This window comes from Rhincodon typus, chromosome 4 (genome assembly GCF_021869965.1).
Source record: "Rhincodon typus isolate 14 chromosome 4, sRhiTyp1.1, whole genome shotgun sequence".
Lineage (NCBI taxonomy): Eukaryota > Metazoa > Chordata > Chondrichthyes > Orectolobiformes > Rhincodontidae > Rhincodon > Rhincodon typus.
This window is the reverse complement of record NC_063335.1, coordinates 60,042,241-60,064,303: the sequence shown is the minus strand read 5'-3', so window position 1 is coordinate 60,064,303 and position 22,063 is coordinate 60,042,241. Positions and strand designations below refer to the sequence as shown.

At 44.2% G+C, this 22,063-nt stretch overlaps 1 protein-coding gene across 1 annotated transcript in view; it reads right to left on the bottom strand.

Annotated features, from left to right (window-relative positions):
* Positions 1 to 22,063, bottom strand: part of oxr1a (oxidation resistance 1a) — a 245,534-nt gene that overhangs the window by 13,454 nt on the left and 210,017 nt on the right. Inside the window, exon 11 of the mRNA XM_048596118.1 lies at positions 9,611 to 9,779. Coding sequence (XP_048452075.1) covers positions 9,611 to 9,779 — 169 coding nt within the window. The remainder of the gene's footprint in view (positions 1 to 9,610; positions 9,780 to 22,063) is intronic.

Below are 22,063 nucleotides of genomic sequence, written 5' to 3'. Positions count from 1 at the left end.
GGAAACATTTCCTCAGCATCTGCCCTTTCAAGCTCCTTAAGAATTTATGTTTCAATTAGACCACCTCTCATTCTTCTAAACTACAAGGAATATAGGGTCTGTACAGTCTATCCTCATGTAACAGTCTGCACATTCCAGTTTGTCATGAAATTGCATTGATTTCCCTTCACTGCAAGTATGCCCTTTCTTGGGTAAGGAGACTGAAGCCACACTCAACACACCAGGTGTGGCCTCACCAAAGCACTTTCTAATTTTAGCAAAACATTTTTAATCTTGTACTTTGTCTTAATCTTGTACCATACTATCTCCTATTCTACCTGCTTGCTGCATCCCGATTCATATTACAAACAAACCTAGGTCCTTCTAAAAGCAAACACCTCCCAGTCCCTTGCTGTTCTCGATATTAGTCTTCTGAATAAAGTGGATAGCTTCACTTTGCCAAATTATACTCCATCTTTCATGAAGAGGGCAGCAGAGTGGTGACGCTGACTGGCTGACATGGGGAAGATCTGCATCAGTGCAGTCACTGCTTCCAGAAGGTGGTTTGCGGAGGGGCCGTTGTCAGGTGACAGACTAGTGGCACCGTTCTTAAGAAGGGAAGGACAAAGAGCACTGGCTCTATAGTTAGGGGTACATATAGGTGCTTCTGTGGACGTAAAAGAGACTCCAGGATGGTGTGTTGCCTCCTTGGTGCCAGGGTCCAGGATGTCTCTGAATGGGCAGAAAGCATTCTGAAGGGAGAGGGTGAACAGCCAGAGGTTGTGGTACATACTGGTACTAATGACATAGGTAGGATGAGAGACGAGGTCCTGCAGCAGCATTTCAGGGAGTTAGGTAGAAAGTTAAAGAGCAGGACCTACAAGGTTGTAATCTCAGGATTACTCCCTGTACCATGTGCTAGTGAGGCTAGAAAAGCTCAACACGTAGCTAAACAAATAGTGTAGAAGGGAGGGTTCCATATGTCTGGACCATTGGGATCTCTTCCAGGGCAGGTGGGACCTGTACAAGAAGGACGGGTTGCATCTAAACTGGAGGGGCACAAATATTCTGGCTGGGAGGTTTGCTGGTGTCACTCGGCAGGATTTAAACTAGCTTGGCAGAGGGGTGGGAACCAAAGCAAAGGTGAATGGACTGAAAGGGAACTAGAGAATAGGGCCAGTAAGACTTAGAGGAAGAGCAGGCAGTGTGTGGTTTCTGATCAAAGCAGATCTGGTGGACGGAAGTGCATCTGTTTCAATGCAAAAAGTGTAACAGGTAAGGCAGATGAACTTAGAGCTTGGATTAGTACTTGGAACTACGACGTTGTTGTTATTACAGAGACTTGGTTAAGGGAGGGACAGGATTGGCAGCTTAACATTCCAGGATGCAGATGTTTCAGGTGGGATAGAGGGGGATAAAAAAGGGTGAGTGAGTTGCACTATTTGTTAAGGAGAATATCACGGCTGTAATGCAGGAGGACACCTCAGATGCCTCATGCCGCCATGCAATATGGGTAGAGCTCAGGAACAGGAAAGTTGCAATCACAATGTTTGGAGTTTACTATAGGCCTCCCAACAGCCAGCAGGAGATAGAAGAACAGATATGTAGGCAGATTTTGGCAAGATGTAGAAGTAACAGTGTTGTTGTCATGGGTGATTTTAACTTCCCATATATTGACTGGGACTCACGTAGTGCTTGGGGCTCGGACGGGACAGAGTTTGTAAGGAGCATCTAGGAGGGCTTCTCGAAACAGTATGTAGATCGTCCAACTAGGAAAGAGGCCATACTGGGCCTAGTATTGGGGAATGAGCCTGGCCAGGTGGTCGACATCTCAGCAGGGGAGCAGCTCGGGAACAGTGATCACAATTCAGTAAGCTTTAAGGTATTGATGGATAAAGATAGGTGTAGTTGTCAGGTGAAGGTGCTAAATTGGGGGAAGACTAATTACAACAATATTAGGCAGGAACTGACGCATGTAGATTGGAGGCAGATGTTTGAGGGCAAATCAACATATGGTATGTGGGAGGCTTTCAAGTGTAAGTTGCTGGGAACTCAGGACCAGCATATTCCTTTAAGGATGAAGGATAAGTATGGCAGGTTTAGGGAACCTTGGATAACGAGAGATATTGAGAGCCTAATCAAAAAGAAAAAGGAAGCATTTATCAAAGCCAGGAGGCTGGGAACACACGAAGCAAGGGTGGAATATGAGGAAAGTTGAAAGAAACTTAAGGAAGGAGTCAGGAGGGCTAAAAGGGTCATGAAAAGTCACTGACCAACAGGATGAAGGAAAATCCCAAGGCATTTTATACATATATAAAGAGCAAGAGGGTAGCCAGGCAGAGGGTTGGCCAACTCAAGGACAGGGAAGGGAATGTGTGTGTGGATCCAGAGGAAATGGGCGAGGTTTTAAATGAGTACTTTGCATCAGTATTCACCATAAAGAAGGACTTGGTGGATGATGAGTCTGGGGGAGGGTGTGTAGATAGTTTGGGCCAGGTTGAGGTCACAAGGGAGGAGATATTGGGGGCCTTGAAAAACATTAAGGTAGACAAGTCCTCAGGGCCTGATGGGATATATACCCCAGAATATGGAGAGAGACAAGGGAGGAAATTGCTGGGGCCTTGAGGGATATCTTTGTATTCTTACTGGCTACAGGGGAGATCCCAGAGGATTGGAGAATAGCCAATGTTGTTCCTTTGTTTAAGAAGGGTGGCAAGGATAATCCGGCTAATTACAGGCCGATGAGCCTTACATCAGTGGTAGGGAAATTATTGGAGAGGATTCTTCAAGACAAGATTTACTCCCACCTGGAAATCAGTGGGCGTATTTGCGAGAGGTAACATGGTTTTGTGAAGGGGAGGTCATGTCTCACTAATTTGGTTGAGCTTTTGAGGAAGTAATGAAGATGATCGATGAGGGTAGGGCAGTGGATGTTGTCTAGATGGAGTTCAGTTCGGCCTTTGACAAGGTCCCTCATGGCAGGCTGATACAGAAGGTAATGTTGTACAGGGTCAGAGGTGAGGTTGCAAGATAGATAAAAAAACTCACTCGGTTATAGAAGACAGAGGGTAGCAGTGGAAGGGTGCGTTTCTGAATGGAGGCCTGTGACTGGTGGCGTTGGGACCTTTGCTATTTGTAATATACATAAATGATTTGGAGGAGAATGTAACTGGTCTGATTAGCAAATTTGCCGATGACACAAAGGTTGGTGGAATTGTGGATAGCGATGAGGACCATCAAAGGATACAGCTGGATATAGATCGGTTGGTGACTTGGACAGAGAGATGGCAGATGGCGTTTAATCCAGAAAAATGTGCATTTTGGAAGGTCTAATCCAGATGGAAAATATATAGTAAATGGCAAAACCCTGAAGAGTACTGACAGGCAGAGGGATCTGGATGTACAGGTACACAGGTCACTGAAAGTGGCGTCATAGGTGGAAAAAATAGTCAATAAGCATATGGCATGCTTGCCTTCATCAGCCAGGGCACTGACTTTAAAAAAGGCAGGTAATGTTGTGGCTTTATAGTATCTTAGTTCGGCCGCATTTGGAATATTGTGTTCAATTCTGGTCGCCACACTACCAGAAGAATCTTTGAGGAGGGTACAGAAAAGATTTACCGGGATATGGCCTGGTATGGAGGGCATTAGCTATGAGGAGAGGTTGGAAAAACTTGGTTTGTTCTCACTGGAACGATGGAGGTTGAGGGGTGACCTGATAGAGGTCTACAAGATTATGAAGGGCACGGACAGACTGGACAGTCAGAAGTTTTTTCCCGGGGTAGAAGAGTCAGTTACCAGGGGCCATGGGTTTAAGGTGCGAGGGGCAAGGTTTAAGGGTGCTGTACAAGGCAAGTTTTTTTACGCAGAGGGTGGTGGGTGCCTGGAACTCGTTGCTGGGGGAGGTAGTGGAAGCTAGTGGAAGTGATTTTTAAAGGGTGTCTTGACAAATACATAAATAGGATGGGAATAGAGCGATGCAGTCCCCGGAAGGGTCAGGGATTTTAGTTGTGATGGGCAGCATGTCGGTGCAGGCTTGTAGGGCCGAAGGGCCTGATCCTGTACTGAAATTTTCTTTATTCTTTGTTCACGTTTGAGTCACTCACCCAACCTGTCTCATTCCCTCTGGGGCCTCTGTGTCTCCTCTCACCTTTTACTGTTCCATCTCTGCGCTCAATCCCCTCATCTAAGTTCTTAATAACGATGTTAAAAAGTTGGTGACCCTAGTACTAATGACTGCCATTATTTGACTATCTATTTGAACTGCCAGCTTTCTCTGTTCACTAATCAAGCTTTGGTCTGTATCAACCATCCCAGGAGTCAAAGGAGTATCCTGTATCCAGTAGCAACACAAATGGTGTTGCCACTGAGAGGAATATTGCTCTCCAACCAAAATGATAATTTGCCTATCACAAAAGTGAATGAAGTGGTAGATGAATTTTAGTGGAAGTTTGGTGCCAGTTATTTAGGCCGTACAACCCAAGATTGTATTAAACAGCATGTCCCCTCAGCTGCTTGTTACAAGCATGCTACTGACCGTACCCAACCAACCATGTTGCAATACGTAAATCACAGTATTTAAAATTAGATGGAATTCTGTAAATTGACATTTGTTAGTTAATCCCATGCTTGTGAAAAATTATACTGATACCAATTTGGCATTCATTGGCAGTCAGGCTTGCAGTGTATTTATATGTACTGGAAGTTACACATCTTAATAAACAGGGCCCTGTTCTTCGCAAACAAAAAGAACACAAAGTATGTGCAAGTCTGTGTATAACCAAACCCTTATTGTGATGACTATCTAAAATCTGGTTGTGTGTCTAATTTGGAGTCATGTATTTCAAATGTCCTGTACATATAAAAATGGAACTTTATAGCTCAGAATCTGAGAGGCATAAAGACAGCTAAAAGGAGTGAAGTTCAATTTACATATAGATTCATGATACAATAGCTTCGACGAAAGCATGATACAAGTATGTAACTGCTTCAGGTGTTCTGTATAATATGATGCAAACTGATGGTCTGAAGCATTTCCCAAACTGAGATTCATACTCAACAACCCTCACTTTCGTACTCTCCCACCCCCATCAAGTTTTTGCTTTTCGTTCACACTAAGTCTGAAGCATTAGAATGATGGGGAGAAGTTTGAGAGCACCGCCTTAGTCAAATATAGGGACTATATACCATTCTAATAAAACCAACATCCCCATTGCTATGATTGATAATGTTGCACATCCATGGCCAGCTACACTATTTTACGTGGCACTTGCTGATGACTACAAGTGGCAAGGAGATTAGTTTTAGCCAGAATATTCTGCGCACTCAACTTTGTATTGTATTCAAATTCACTGATTAATATAAGGAATAGAGCTATAAAACAAATTTACACGGTGCAGTAGAGAGTAGGAAATTGCAGAGCCACAGGTTAATTCAATGGGCAAAACCATGACAGGTGTTGCAGCGTGCGGGGAACCCCAAGGTTCTGATCTAAATAAAGATCATTCAATTTTCTAAAAGGTAAGGAGCTGAGGTAGAAAGATTTCTCAAATTACTCAAAAGTAGAGATCAGATTGAAAAATTAATTAAAAAGGTTTTTGCAATAGAATACAGATTAATTTTGTAATGTTACCCTGGTATGATGTTCTGTTAGACTGGATCTGGAGTATTACTTTTTTAGTCTGGGCTACTGTATTAAGTGCAACTGTTTCAACTTGGACTCCTGAGTTTTGGAAATTATAAGTGGTATTCGAGTTGAAGTGTTCAAAGATACAAGTGAAGCAAGGGAGGAAATAGCATGGCCACTTGCAAAAATTTTCAATTTCTCTCTGAGAGGTGCCAGAGGACTAAAGGACAGCCAATGCAGTACCATTTTTCAATGAGGGTGCAGGGGATAAACTAGGAAACCACAGACTAGTCAGTTTAACTTTGGTTAGAGACAAAAAAAGATGCAGATACTGGAATCCAAGATAGACAAACAGGAGGCTGAAAGAACACAGCAACCCAGGCAGCATCTGGAGGAAAGGCAAAGTCATTGTTTTGGGTATTAGCCTTCTTCAGGACCAGATATGGGGGTAGGGGGAGGTGCAGATAAAGAGAGGAGGAAGGGGTGGTAGAGCAGTGGTGGTGATAGGTGGACCCCGGTAGTAGGCATGACCTGGTTGGTAAATGGGAGGGATGAATCCGGTGGTGACTGGAAGGGAAGGTCGGAAGGTGAACTGGAAGGTAGGTTATGGGCTGAAAAGGGAGCCAGGGGATGGGTGGGAAGGTTATTTGAAATTGGAGAACACAATGTTGAGTCCTCTTGGTTAAGAGCTGTGGAGCAGGGAATGGAGTAGGTACAGTGGACGGATGCCTGAATGACAGAGGGGGGAGAAAAAGAGTGTTGTTTGAAAAAGGAGGACATCTGGGATGCTTGGGAGTAGAACGTCTCCTCGTCAGAGCAGACGTGACAGACATGAAGGAAAATGGGATGGAGTTTTTGCAGAATACAGGGTGGGAGGTGATGTAGTCTAGGCAGCTATGGGAGTCTGTGGGTTTATAGTAAATGTCGGTCCATACACTGTCGCCAGAAATGGAAACAGAGGGGTCAAGAAAGGGGAGGGAGCAGTCTGAGATAGACCAAGTGAAATTGAGGGTGGGGTGGAAGTTGATGATCTGCTCCAGTTCAGCCTGAGTGCAGGATGCAGCACCGATGCAGTCATCGATGTAATGGCGGAAGAGTTGGGGAACAGTACCCGGGTACATACTGAAAAGGGACTGTTCGACATAACCGACAAACAGACAGGCTTAGCTGGGGCCCATGCGAGTGCTCATAGCTACCCCTGGATTTGAAGAAAATGGGAAGAATTGAAGGAAAAGTTATTGAGGATGAGGGCCAGTTTGGCGAGATGGAGGAGGGTGTTGGTGGAGGTGGACTGGATGGAGAGGAAAAAAACTGGGTACCTGTGGGTGTCCTTATGTGGAATGGACATGTATAGAGATTGAACGTCCACAGTAAAGATGAAGTGCTGGGGCCCAGAGAACTGGAAGTTTCCAAAGAGATGGAAGGTGTGGTTTGTGTCCTAGTTGTAGCTGGGGAGTGCCTGGACCAAGGAGGAGAGAATGGAGTCAAGGTAGGAAGAGATGAGTTTGGTGGGGCAGGAGCATGTGGAGACGATGGGTTGGCTGGGCTTGTTGATTTTGGAGAGCAGGTAGAACTGACAGCATGGGGCTGGAGTCTATAAGGCTGGAGGCGGTGAAAGGGAGGTCAGCAGAAGTGATGAGTTCATGGACAGTGTGGGAGACCGTGGCTTGATGGGCCATGGTGGGTTCATGATCAAGGGGGAGGTAGGGCATGATTTAGGAGTATCAGAGGGACATTGTTGTTCATGTGCACTTAGAACATAGAACACAGAACTCTACAGCACAGTACAGCCCCTTCGGCCCACGATGCTGTGCCGAACTCTTACCCTAAACCTAAGGTCAATCTAACCTCCACCCCACCTTATACTATCATCCATATGCCTATCTAATAGCCGCTTAAATGCCCCTAAAGAGGCCGACTCCACTACCCTCTCTGCCAATGCATTCCACCTCCTTACCACTCTCTGAGTAAAGAACTCATCTCTGACGTCTCCCCTATCTACCTCCACTCACTTTAAAACTATACCCCCTCATAATATCTACCTTCACCCTAGGAAAAAGTCTCTGGCTGTCCACTCTATCCATATCTCTGATCACTTTGTACACCTCTATCAAGACATCTCTCATCCTTCGTCGTTATAAACAGAAAAGCCCTAGCTCTCTCAACCTTTCCTCGTAAGTACTTCTCTCCATTCCAGGCAACATCCTGGTAAATTTCCTCTGCAGCTTTTCCAACGCTTCCACATCTTTCCTGTAATGAGGCACTTGTCCCTTAAAGTATCAGGACAGGTGGATAAAGTGGTTGAGAAGGCATATGATATATTTTCTTTGATTATCAAATTCATAGAGGTTAAGAGCAGAGATTGCCATGCTGGAACTGTAAAAACTGTTGGTCAGGCCACAGCAAGAGAATTGTGTTTAGTTCTGGAACCCACATTACAGGAGAGATACGATTGTACTGGAGAGGCTGCAGCGATTTACCAGGATGTTGCTTGGGCTGGAGAATTTCAGTTATTAAGACAAATTGGACAGACTGGGGTTGTTTTCCCTAGAACAGATGAGATTGACAGCAGACATGATTGAGATGTATACAATATTGAGGGGCAGAGATAGGATAGACAGGAAAGAAATATTTTTCCCCTTGACGGAACAATCACTGACTGGGGGCACATATTTAAGATAAGGGGCAGATGCTAAGAGGAGATGTGAGGAAAAACATTTTCATCCAAAGGATAGAAGGAATCTGGAACTTACTGCCTATAAGGATAGTAGGGGCAGAAACCCTCATAACATTTAAGTAGTATTTAGATGTGCACTTGCGATGCTAAGGCATACAAAGCTATGGGCCAATTGCTGGAAAATGCATTTAGAATAGTCAGATGATTGTTTTTGACTGGCACAGACTTGACAGGCCAAACTATTCTAATCCCATTTTCCTGCACATGGCCCAAAGCCTTTTATGCCTTGGCATCCCAAGTGCACATCTAAATAATTCATAAGTGTTGAGTATTTCTGTCTCCAAGGTCTTACAGGCAGTGAGTTCCATATTCCCACCACTCGCTGGGAGAAAAAGACCTTCCTTACATCTCCTCTAAACCTCCCGCTCCTTAACTTAAATCTGTGCTCCCGAACATTGATCCCTCACCAAGGGGGAAGGTTTCTTCCTGTCCACCTTGCCTAAGCCACTCAATTTTATGTATCTCAAGGATTGGACAAGGATGATAAAATACGATATAGATAATAAAAGATGATGGAACAAAGGTGGATGGATTGGTGTTATGATATTGTTCAATGTTCATATAATTGAATAGCAGAACAAGCATGAGACACAAAACGGCCTGGTCCTGTTCTTACAATGATCAGTCGTGATTATCACACCATTCTTTTCCACAACCAAATTTAATTTCAAGTCCAACTTGAAATCAGCACCGTGTAAAAGCTTGCAGTGATTAGAGATTAACACTATCCATTGGTCTCCACATAACTGTTGGCACATGCAGTAATCTGCTCTTCCTACAATGATAGCATATGTCGTGGTTTAAGCAATGGGTCACAATAGAAAAATAGAAGTTTTCATAATTAATTGTTTGCAGCTCATAAACAATGTCTGACTTATTTCTAATCTTTCAATGTCAGCTTTTTAAATTTTAACTTCTGGTTCCAATCCACTGCTTTCTCCAACCACCTTGAGCAAGATTCTGGCATATTGCTATTGGGTAGATAGTTCATTTGCTTCCTCTCCATGTGTTACCTCCCCTCACCTTATGACTCTGTATAATCTGATGTGTTTCATCAAAGAAACAGACCTGTATTTTCACAGCAGAGTTAAATATGGAATCAACTTACCACTGGTAGCAGGTTTCTTTCCTTGAAGTTAACTAAACAAATTGAAGTTTACTTCTAAGTAGCACAGAAATTGAATATTGGTGAAAGAAAGATTCATTTCTCAAAGCTTTCCATCTTGTACTCATCAAGACAATGTGAGAAAGATACCAATGTCGCCTACCTTTCCTGTGGTACTGCAAACCAGTACTCATGCTTTCTGTCCCTCTGGGCATACTGCTGCATTGATGCACTTGCTACTGATACAAACGTCTTCCGCATGGGCTTCCCAACTCTCAAACATAAGAACCTGTGTGATCGATTCCACTTTTTCTCTTTTGGTATGGCACTACCTGAGATTCAATGTTAAACAAAGTTAATTCCTTTGTCTGTAAGTTTAGACTTCTATTTAAGATATAGCAAATATACACTGTGAAGTATTTTGATAGGAATATCAAAGGTACTATAGCCAAATGGTTCATATACATCATGGCTGTCAACGGCTAAAAACAAGGTCCACAGAGGGGTTCTGACTGACCTGTGTGAGAGTACTGGAGGAGTCCTATCCAGTCCAAGCCCACAGATAAGCATTAGGCCCATGGAGGGTTACAAGAGGCACTGTGGCAAACGTTCGAAATACAGGTAAGCGGAAGGGCAAGATTCAGTAAGGAATCATTGCTCCATTCACTGGATGTTTTCTCTTCCGTATGTTCTGCTGATAGGTTGATTTGTGTGAGAGAGAAACAGTCAGTGATTGGAGTAACGACAAACAACGTGAAGATGAAATCTATGTTTCAACATTGTGCCAAACCTTATATTTCCAAAATATGCTCATCCATCCCCTGAAGGAGGCAAAATTGAAAATGCAAACCTCACAAGGGTGAACACCTCTGAGGGAGACCATGTTAAAAACACTACAGGAGCATTCAGCAGTAGTAATTTTTCAGATAAATACTTGATGGGGCCAAACAGTGCACAGCAATGAGGAACATGCAAGACAGTGGGACTAGTTGGAAAGACTCCTGTCAGATTTCATCAGTTCAAAAATACATATGCTGACATCATGCAGTAACATATAGAATCACATTTCATCTTTTAAAAAAATGTTTTGACTTGTCAACACACCAGATGTTCAAAAACCTATTCTAAGGTTGCTTCCTGAGCTCACCAAACATTCTTAACTTGTATAAATTGGAAGGAGGGTTATCATGGAAACTGGACAGATTTCAGTTACAATTCCCTTCCATGGCTCAGCATGATGAGATGCTGACAGATATTAGCAATGGTTTGCAGGGATTGACACTACAGTGATCATAATTTCATTGGTTTTAAGATAATTATAGGTAAAGATAAGACTGGTCCTCAGGTGTAAGTGCTAAATTGGGAAAGGCTAATAATAACAATGAGGCAGGATTAGGAAAATTTACATTGGGGATAACTGTTTGAGGGTAAATCCACATAGATCATAGAATCCCTACAGTGCGGAAACAGGCCCTTCGGCCCAACAAGTCCGCACCGACCCTCAAAACATCCCTAGACCTATCCCTCTTTAACCCCTCCACCCCCTCCCCCAACTAATCTAGGCATCCCTGAACACTACGGGCAATTTAGCATGGCCAATCCACCTAACCTGCGCATTTTTGGACTGTGGGAGGAATCCGGAGCACCCAGAGGAAACCCACGCAGACACGGGGAGAATGCGCAAACTCCACATAGGCAATCGCCCGAAGGTTGAATCAAACCTGGGTCCCTGGTGCTGTGAGGCAGCAATGCTAACCACTGAGCCACCGTGCTGCGCTATCTGACATGTAGGACTCTTAAAGACCAGTTGGTCAGAGTTCAGAACCAGCATATGCCCATGAGGATATAGATGAGGATGGCAAGATGTGGGAACCCTAGAGGACAAGAGATATTGTAAGTTTAGTCAAGAAGGAAAAAGAAGCATATGTAAGCTTTAGGAAACTGATATCAGACAAGGCCCTGAAGGATGTAAAGAAAGCAGGAAATAAACTAATTCCTGAAACAAGGAATTAGGAAGGATAATACAGGCCATGAAACATTCTTGGCAAGTAGAATTAAGGAGAATCTCCAGGCATTTTATAATGTATATTAGGAGCAATGGGAGTAACTAGGGAAAGGGTAGGTCCACTCAAGAACAAAGGAGGGAAATTATGCACGGAGCCAGAGGAAGTGGGTGTGATCCTTAATGAGTACTTTGCATTGTTATTCACAAAGGAGAAGGGCATGGCTGATGGTAAGATTAGGGATGGGTACATTGATATTCTAGGCCATTTCGTCATTAAGAAGGTAGCAGTGCTTCGGCCTCCTGAAAAACATTAAAGTAGGCAAGTCCCCAGGGCCTGATGGGATCTATTGCAAGATACTGAAGGAGGTAAGGGAGGAGATTGCTGGGGCCTTGACAGTGATAGTTGTATCCTGTTTAACTACATGGGAGGTTCCAGAAGACTGGAGAACAGAGAATGGTGTTCATTTGTTTAAGAAGGGCAATAGGGATAAACCAGGAAATTATAGGCCAGTGAGCCTCCCATCAGTGGTAGGGAAATTACTGAATAAGATTCTTAGGGACAGGATATACTTGCATTTGGAAACAAATAGACATATTAGGAATAGTCAACATGCTTTGTGCAGAGGAGGTCTTATGTCACAAAACTGATAGAGCTTTTTTGAGGAAGTGCTGAAGATGATTGATCAGGGTAGGCCTGTGGATACAGTTTACACGGACTTTATTAAAACATTTAACAAGGTCCCTCATGGTATGCAGAAGATTGAGTCACGTGATCTCTGGTGAGTTGGTAAACTGGATACAAAATTGTCTTGGTCATAGAAGACAGAGGGTAGTTGTGGAGAGGTAGTTTTCAAACTGGGTGTTTGTGACTAGGGGCGTTCTGCAAGGATGAGTGCTGGGATCTCTGTTGCAGGCGCTCTGGTAAATTTGCAGATGACATGAGCTTGGCGGAGTTGCCAATAGTGCGGAAGGTTATCAAAGAACAAAGAACAAAGAACAATACAGCACAGGAATAGGCCCTTCCATATTTGAAGTGTCTTCATTTACAGGATCCGTATCCCTCTAATCCCTCCATTCCCTTCCTATTCAAGTATATGTCCAGTTGCTTCTTGAAAGCTACTATTCTGTCTGCTTCCAACTCCTCTGGCAATGCGTTCCAGGCACTCACCACCCTCTGTGTGAAAAACTTGCCCCTTCACACCTCGAATCTGTGTACCCTAGTAACTGACCCTTCCACCTTGTGAAAAAGCCTCATACTTTCCACTCTATGCCATTCACAATCTTTTAAACTTCTAGCAGATTGCCCCTCAACCTCCTACATTCCAGTGAAAACAAGCCCAGTTTATCCAACTTTTCTTCATAGCTAAAATCCTCCATATCAGGCAACATCATGGTAAACCTTTTCTGTAACCTCTCCAAAGCATCCACATCCTTCTGGTAGTGTGGTGACCAGAACTACGCGATATTCCAAGTGTAATCTAATTAAAGGTTTACAAAGCTGGAGCATAACTTCTCGACCCTTGTACTCAATGCCCATTCCAATGAAGGCAAGCATGCCATAGACCTGTTTTACTACCTTATCTACCTGCTCTGCCATCTTCAGTGATCTGTGGACATGCACACCTAGATCTCTCTGCGTATCAGTACTCCTAAGGGTTCTGCCATTCACTCTATAATTTCTTAATTTGACCTTCCAAAATGCATCATCTCACATTTGTCTGGATTAAACTCCATCTGCCATTTCTCTACCCATGCCTGTAACTGATCCATATCCTGCTGTATCCTCTGACAATCCTCCTCATTATCTGCAACTCCACCAATCAAACTTTGTATCATCTGCAAACTTACAACCAGCTATGTTTTCCTTCAAATCATTTATGCAGATCATGAACAGCACAGGTCTCAGCACGGATCCTTGTGGAACACCACTAGTCACAACTCCCCATTCCAAAAAGCATCCTTCCACCACTACTCTCCTATGTCTCCTGTGACTCAGCCAGTTCTGTATCCATTTTGCCAGCTTACCCCTGATACCATGTGACTTCACCTTTTGCACCAGTCTGCCATGAGGGACCTTGACAAAGGCCTTACTGAAGTCTATGTAGTCAACGTCAACCGCTGAGGTTGGTTGGCTCGCCGAGCTGGTTTGCTGTTCCGCAGACGTTTCGTTACCGTGCTTGGTAACATCCTCAGTGCAGCATCTGATGAAACGTCGGTATGTTTTCCCGCCTGGCTTTTAAACTCTGGGGTCCATTGCAATGGATTGCCTCACTTCTGGGCTTCCTCCATAGTGGAATGTATATGGGGTCAAAAAGCCACACACACAGTCCAGGTATTGAAGTTCAATACTAACCATCCCAGCACACACAAACGAAGCTGCGTGTGAACACTATTTAAAAGGGCAACAACAAACTGCAGCAACATGGAACTACGCCAAGAAGAGGAGGAATACCTCTTCCAAGTGTTCAAGGATAATGGATATCCAAAGAACCGAGTCAGGAGATGCCTACAGGAACAGCATCAGAAGGATTCTACACACCCCGATACACTCATCACACTACCCTACGTCATGAACACGTCAGAACTCACCACAAGACTTCTACGACCGCTGGGCATCAGAGTGGCACACAAACCCACATCAACCCTACGACAAGTGCTCACCCAAGCTAAAGGCCCACTCCCCGCCATGGACAGGACCAATGTCATCTACAAGATCCCCTGCAGAGACTGCGAGAAAAACTACAATGGACAAACAGGAAGGAAACTAACAACAGTACATGAACACCAACTGGCTACAAAAAGACACGACCAATACTCACTCATCTCAATCCACATGGATGAGGAGAACCACAACTTCGACTAGGACAACACCAAGATCCTGGGGAAGGCTAGGCAGAGACAAGCACGAGAATTCCTGGAAGCATGGCACTCCACAAAGCAGGCCATTAATAAACAAATTGAACTCGACCCCATATACATTCCACTACGGAGGAAACCTGGAAGTGAGGCAATCCATCGCAATGGACCCCAGAGTTTAAAAGCCAGGCGGGAAAACACACCGACGCTTCATCAGAGACTGCACTGAGGATGTTACCAAGCACGGTAACAAAACGTCTGCGGAAAAACAAACCAGCTCGGCGAGCCAAACAACCTCAACACCCACAACCCGAGCTACAAATCTACTCCAAAACCTTAGCAACATCAACTGCTTTTCCCTCATCAATTATCTTTGTCACCTCCTCAGGAAACTTGATCAAGTTAGTGAGGCATGACCTCCTGAGCACAAAACCATGCTGTTTATTGCTAACCAGTCCATTTGCTTCTAAATGCATATAGATCTTGTTCCTGCGAATCTTTTCCAATAATGTCCCTACTGCTGACATGAGGCTTACAGGCCTGTAATTTCCTGGAATATCGCTGTGCCCTTTTTAAACAATAGGACAACATTAGCTATTCTCCAGTCCTCTGGGACCTCACCTGTGGCCAGAGAGGAAACAGATGTCTGTTAATACTGCAGCAATTTGTTCTCTTACCTCCCTCAATATTCTGGGATAGATCCCATCAGGTCCCAGGGACTTATTTATCTTAATACTTTTTAAAACGCACAACACCTCTTCCTTTTAAATAGCAACCTGGCTTAGAAATTTGACACTCCCTTCCCTGAGATCATCCTCCACCGATGATGATGTCAGTAGGACATGGATCAGTTGGGTGGAGAAATGGAAGTTGGAATTTAACCTGGACGAATGTGAGATGATGCATTTTGGGACATCAAATGCAAGAGGAAAGGATACAGTAAATGGCAGGTCTCTTAGGAGCATTGATATACAGGGGTTCAAGTCCTTAGTGCCCTGAAAGTGGCAACACAAGTGGATAAAGTGGTAAAGGAGGCATACGGGCAGGCTTGCCTTCATCGTTTGGGGCATTGAGTGTAAAAGTTGGTAAGTCATACTGCAGCTGTATAAAACTTCAGTTGGGCTACATGAGTATTGTGCGCAGTTCTGGTCACCAAATTATAGGAAAGACATGGAGGCTTTGGAGAAGAGGTTGACCAGGATGTTGCCTGGATTGGAATTTCAGTTATAAACAGTGGTTGGACAAACTCGGATTATTTTTGTAAGAGCACTGGATGCTGAGGGGCGACGTGGCAGAAGTCTATAAATTTGAAAGAGGCATAGATAGACAGACAGGCAGAGTCTTTTTCCCCAGGATGATACCATAAAATACTAGAGGGCAGAGGTTTAAGGTGAGAGGGGGAATGTTTAAAGGAGATGTGTGAGGCAAGTTTTTTCTTAAGAAACACAGAATGTGATTTATGCCTGGAATGAGCTGCAAGGGGAGGTGGCTGAAACAAAATGATAGCAAAATTTAAGAGGCATTTAAACACATACATAAACAGGCGGGGTATGGAGGGATATGGACCATGCACAGGTAAATAGGATTAGCTTAGAATGGCATTGTGGTCGGTGCAGTCATGGTAGGCCGAAGGGTCTGTTCCCGTGGTCTTCTGAGTTGTATAAACTCCAGTTTACAACAGCTGAATGTTTTTTTACTGAGGCAGTCATAGGGCTGGAATTTATAGCATCTTATGCCCCATCCCCAATCTGTGGGGCTTGCTTTTGAAGAGCACAGCATGTAGGTTATAACATTGGTTGGTTAGCCCACCATCTTCTTGTCCACCCCAAACCCAGTCCCCTATAATATAAGACACAGACAGGTGATGAAATTGGCTACTTAGCCACCATTTGTTTTAAAAATGATTGAAAGGTTCTTGAGTGAGTTGACAGGCCAATTGACCCAAATATTACTCTAAACAGACCATTACATGGATTCCCGGTCAAGGGGTTGAGATTCAGAAAGTCCCTTCCAGAAAGAACTGTGGACAAGTTGGAGAGGGAGGGGATGACTCCAACATTTTGGGAGTGCCTTGAGCTCCTTGGCAGTACCCCTGACTCTGAGAAATTACCCTGCCTTTGTTCTTGGCTACTGTTCTCCACTTTGTGCAGCAGATGGGTCACAAAATACTCCTGTGATCCTAATCTGATATAATTTTGCACTCAAGTCTGCAGTGCAGGAATCCCCGGCTTTCATCTATTGAAACTCCATTTGACGGATTAAATATTTTTATGATGTCTCAAAGAGAAGTGCAAGAGTACAAAGGTTTTTTTTTGGGATGGCGAGGTTTGATTGCATGGAGAAAGAGCAGAGCCAGGCCTTGAGATTGAGTCAGTTAGGCCATGTGCACAATGGCAGCCTCAGAAGTTGTGACCCCAAAGTTTTGGCTTGAGACCCTACTTGAGGAAGTCATGTTTTAGTGTCAGGACAATGCTCCAGCACTGTACCACTGTTACCCACCATGCAGCTAACCTGAACAAAAGTGACGATTAAATACCTGCAACAATTTCAGAAAGTATTGGGTGCTGCTCAGAGAAACCAAATGGTCACTCTAGGTGGATTAAAGTGGACCTTAAGGCCTATTCATTGTCTTGAGGCCTCAAGATACCAGAAAAGACAGGCCATAATATCAAAATGGAAATGTGATGGTAAGTGCAATGATTGTAATGAGGTCAGTCAGGTGGACCTCACAGAATGAGTTCCTGATTGGCACTTTTAATCTCCTCCAATCAGGGAGCCCTGGCTGACGTACAAAAAGAGTGAGGATTAGAGGTACTGACGCTGGTGTCTGTCTCTGTACGAGACAGGCAAGGATATTCATACATGAATAAAGGTTGACTTTGTGATAGGATCCTGACCTCTATGAAGTTATTTCAGGGCAATGAGACTAAAGCATGATCCTGAACAAACTCACTGGCAACAGTCAAGTTTAATGAGGTGAAATTGGTTGAAAGAGGTTCACCCAGATTGAAAAATGTTCAGCCAATTAGAAAATGGTTGCTTGGCTAAGTCCTAATTAAATACCCAGAAATTTTTCAGGAAGGTCTGGAACTACAATGTTGTGGTCATTACAGAAACTTGGGTAACTCAAGGACAGGAATGGTTGTTGGAAGTTGTTGGATTTAGATGCTTTAAAAGAAATAGGGAGGGTCGTAAAAGAGGCGGTGGAGTGGCATTGCTAGTCAGGGCTCGTGTAGCAGCTACTGAAAGGCAGTTCCACAAATGAGATGTCTACAGAGTAAGTTTGGGTTGAGGTCAGGAACAAGAAAGGAGCAGTCACTTTGTTAGGGTTTTTTTTTTTTACAGACCCCTTAATAGTTGCAGAGAAGTGGAGGAGCGGAATGGGAGGCAGATACTGGAAAGGTGCAGAAGACACAGGGTTGTAGTCATGGGTGACTTCAACTTCCCAAATATTGATTGGAAACTGTTTAGTTGTAACAGTTTAGATGGAGCGGATTTTGTCCAGTGCGTTCAGGAAGGATTCCTGACACAGCACATAGATAGACCAACACAACGAGAGGCCACTTTGGATTTGGTGCTTGGCAATGAACCGGGCCAAGTGTTAGACCTGTTGGTAGGAGAGCATTTTGGCAGTAGCGATCATAACTTTGTTACTTTTACAACAGTCATGGAAAAAGACAGGTACATAAAGCAGAGTAAGGTTTATAATTGGGGGAAGGGTAACTATAATTCTGTTAGGCAAGAACTCGGTAACATAAAATGGGAACAGATGCTGTCAGGGAAGAGCACTATTGAAATGTAGAGATTGTTTAAGGAATGCATACTGCGTGTGCTCTATATGTTTGTTCCTAGCAGGCAGGGAAGATGCGGTCGAGTGAGGGAGCCTTGGTTCTCAAGAGAGGTCGAACGACTAGTTAAGAGGAAGAAGGATGCTTATAAAGATTTAGGAAACAAGGATCGGAAAAGGCTCTAGAGGGACACAAGTTAGCCAGGAAGGAGCTGAAGAAAGGGCTTAGGAGACCTAGAAGGGGGCATGAGAAAAACTTGGCAGATAGGATTAAGCGAAACCCCAAGGCTTTTTACATGTACATGAGGAATAAGAGAATGACCAGAGAAAGGGTAAGGCTATTCAAGGATTGTAAACGGACTTTGTGCACGGAGCCTAAAGAGATAGGAGAGGTCCTTAATGAATACTTTTCTTCGGTATTCACAACTGAGAGGGACCTAGAGAGGGGAGGACAGTGTGAAACAGGCTGGTAGGGTAGAGGACGTCGATGTTAGTAAGGAAGACGTACTAGGAATTTTGAGGAACTTGAAGCTAGATAAATCCCTCGGGCCCAATGGGATTTATCCAAGGATTCTATGGGAAGCGATGGAAGAGATCGCAGAGCCTTTGGCGATGATCTTTTCGTCCTCACTGTCCACGGGTATAGTGCCAGAAGATTGGAGAGAGGAAACGTCATTCCCTTGTTCAAAAAAGGGAATAGAGATAACCCCGGAAATTACAGGCCAGGTAATCTTACATCAGCGGTGGGCAAATTATTGGCAAGGGCTCTGAGAGGTAGGACTTATGATCACTTGGATAGGCACAGTTTGATTCGTGATATTCAGCATGGATTTGTGAGAGGTAGATCATGCCTCACAAAACTTATTGAATTCTTTGAAGAGATGACCAAACACGTGGATGAAGGTAGAGCAGTGGATGTGGTATACATGGATTTAAGTAAGGCGTTTGATAAGGTTCCCCATGATAGGCTCATGCAGAAAGTAAGGAGGCATGGGATAGGGGGAAATGTGGCAGATTGGATTCAGAATTGGCTGACCCTTAGAAGACAAAGGGTGGTAGTGGACAGAAAATATTCAACATGGTGCTCAATTACGAGTGATATATGACAAGGATCTGTTCTGAGTCCTCTTCTATTTGTGATTTTTGTAAACGATTTGGATGTAGGAGTGGAAGGGTGGATTAGTGAGTTCGCGGACAATACAAAGGTGGGTCGCGTTGTGGATAGTGTGGAGGACTGTTCTAGGTTACAAAGGGACATTGATAGGATGCAGAGCTGAGCTGAGAAGTGGCAGATGGAGTTTAACTCTGAAAAGTGTGAGGTGATTCATTTTGGAAGGTCAAATTTGAAAGCAGAATACAGGGTTAATGGAAAGATTCTTGGCAGTGTGGAGGAGCAGAGGGATCTTGGGGTTCATATCTACAGTTCCCTGAAAGCTATCACCCAGGTGGATAGAGTTGTTAAGAAGGTGTATGGTGTGTTAGCTTTCATTAATAGAGGGATTGAGTTCAAGAGCCGTGAAGTTATGCTCCAGCTATACAAAACCCTCGTTCAGCCACATCTGGAGTATTGTGTCCAGTTCTGGTCGCCTCATTAGAGGAAAGATGTGGAAGCGTTGGAAAAGGTGCAGAGGACATTTACCAGGATGTTGCCTGGAATGGAGGGAAGGTCTTACGAGGAAAGGTTGAGAGAGCTCGGGCTTTTCTCTTTAGAACGACGAAGGATGTTTGGTGACTCGATAGAGGTGTACAAAATGATCAGAGGTATAGATAGAGTGGACAGCCAGAGACTTTTTCCTAGGGTGAAGGTAGCTATTACGAGGGGGCATAGTTTTAAAGTGAGTGGAGGTAGAAATAGGGGAGAGGTCAGAGGTAGGTTCTTCACTCAGAGAGTGGTAGGGACGTGGAATGCATTGCCGGAGAGGGTAGTGGAGTCGGCCTCATTAGGGGCATTTAAGCGACTATTAGATAGGCAAATGGATGAGAGCATAAGATAGGGGTGGAGGTTAGTTAGGCCTTAGACTTAGCGTAAACGTTCGGCACAACATCGTGGGCCGAAGGGCCTGTACTGTTCTATGTTCTATGTTCTAGGTCTAGGGACTATCAAAGGAGCCAAGGCCACCTTGCATATTCACCAGGAAGCCATTCTGCGATTCTGAGAGGCCTGCCCAGTGGCATTTACTTTTACGGGCAAAAGTTGAGGCAGAAATGAGAAGGTTGGAAAGCGAAGGAATCATCAAACCAGTCCATTTTGTGCAATGGGCAACACCAGTCGCACTGCTTTTGAAGCCCATTGAGCTGGTTTGCCTTTGTGGCAATTTTAAACAAATGGTAAACCATTTCTCACAGAAGGATAAAATTTCATCTGCCTATTCAATTTTTCATTGAATGACGGACAACATTCTGCAAAGTCTACCTCAGGTCGCCATTTGTCTAGATGATGTCCTGATAACAGGGAAAACTAATAAGGAACACTTCAACAAATTAGATATAGTCCTCAGGTCTTTTTCCAAGGTAGGTGCGTGCCTAAGAAGGGAAAAACATGTTCTAGGCTCCCCAAGTCACCTACTTGGGCTACAGAGTCATACACCTGTTGGAAGACGAAGAGAGGTGATCAAAGGTGCCTAGGTTCCCATGTCTGTCTCAGGAGCTTAGGTCATTCTTGGGCTGGTAAATTACAGAAACTTCTGTGGTTGGTTCGCTCGCCGAGCTGGTTTATTAGTTCACAGACATTTCATCACCCTGCTGGGTAACATCATCAGTGCAGCCTCGGCAAAGCGCTGTTGTGTTTTCCCACCAGGTATTTAAACCCTAGGGTCTGTTGGAATTGGTTACCTCATTTCTGTTTTTTCTTTGCAGTGGTGTATATGTAGGGTCTAATTCTACATGTTTATTGATGGCCTTCTTGGTGGAGAACCAAGCCTCTAGAAATTCCTGTGCTTGTCTGTGTTTGGCCTGTCTTAGGATCCTGGTGTTGTCACAATCAAACTGGTGGTTCTCCTTATCTGTGTGAATGGAGACGAGTGAGTACTGGTCATGTCCTTTTGTTGCTCGTTGGTGTTCATGTATTCTTGTGGCCAGTTTCCTTCCTGTCTGTCCAATGTAACGTTTGTCACAGTCTTTGCATGGGATAAAGTACACAAACCGGATGTACAGCTCAGACCCATAGTCTCCCTCCCTGGCACACCAACACACAGGTTAGCCAAGGGGTTACAAAGAAGGCTAAAGCTGAAGTGTTTTTACGCAACTCTGTTTGTGGGTGTTGGGGTGGTTGCTGTTGAAATTCAGGACCTGATTCGTGTGTGTGGCCTAACTGCGTACTTTTGTCAGAGATAACCCATTGGCCCTGTGTTCTACCATGACGTCAGGAATGGGAGCTGTTCATGCTTTTCTTCTTCCCTGGTGAATTTGGTGCCTATGAGAGTGTTGTTTATAAGTTGGTGTTTCTCCTCTAGTCTAATCCGTTTGATGATGGCGAAAGCGTCATCCACGTATCGGATCCATAGTTGAGGTTGGTTCTGGGGAAGGGCTATGCTTTCAAGTCTCTGCATCGCCTCTTCTGCTATTAGTCCGGAGATAGGTGACCCCATGGGTGTCCTGTTGATTTGTTCATGGATTTGCCCATTAAAGGTAAAGTGGGACGTGAGGCATAGATCCAGTAATTTCAGAATGTTATCTGTGGAGATGATGTCACTCGGGTCATGTTCTTTCAGGAGTATTGCTTGTGTTTCTCTTTCCAATGGTATGTCAATCGATAGGAACAGGGTGGTAATGTCTGGAGGAAGGTATAGATGGTCTGATTAGCAAGTTTGCAGATGACACTAAGATTGGTGGAGTAGCAGTTAGTGAAGGGGACTGTCGGAGAATGCAGCAGAATATAGATTGGAGAGTTGGGCGGAGAAATGGCAGATGGAGTTCAATCCAGGCAAATGCGAGGTGATGCATTTTGGAAGGTCCAATTCAAGAGCAAA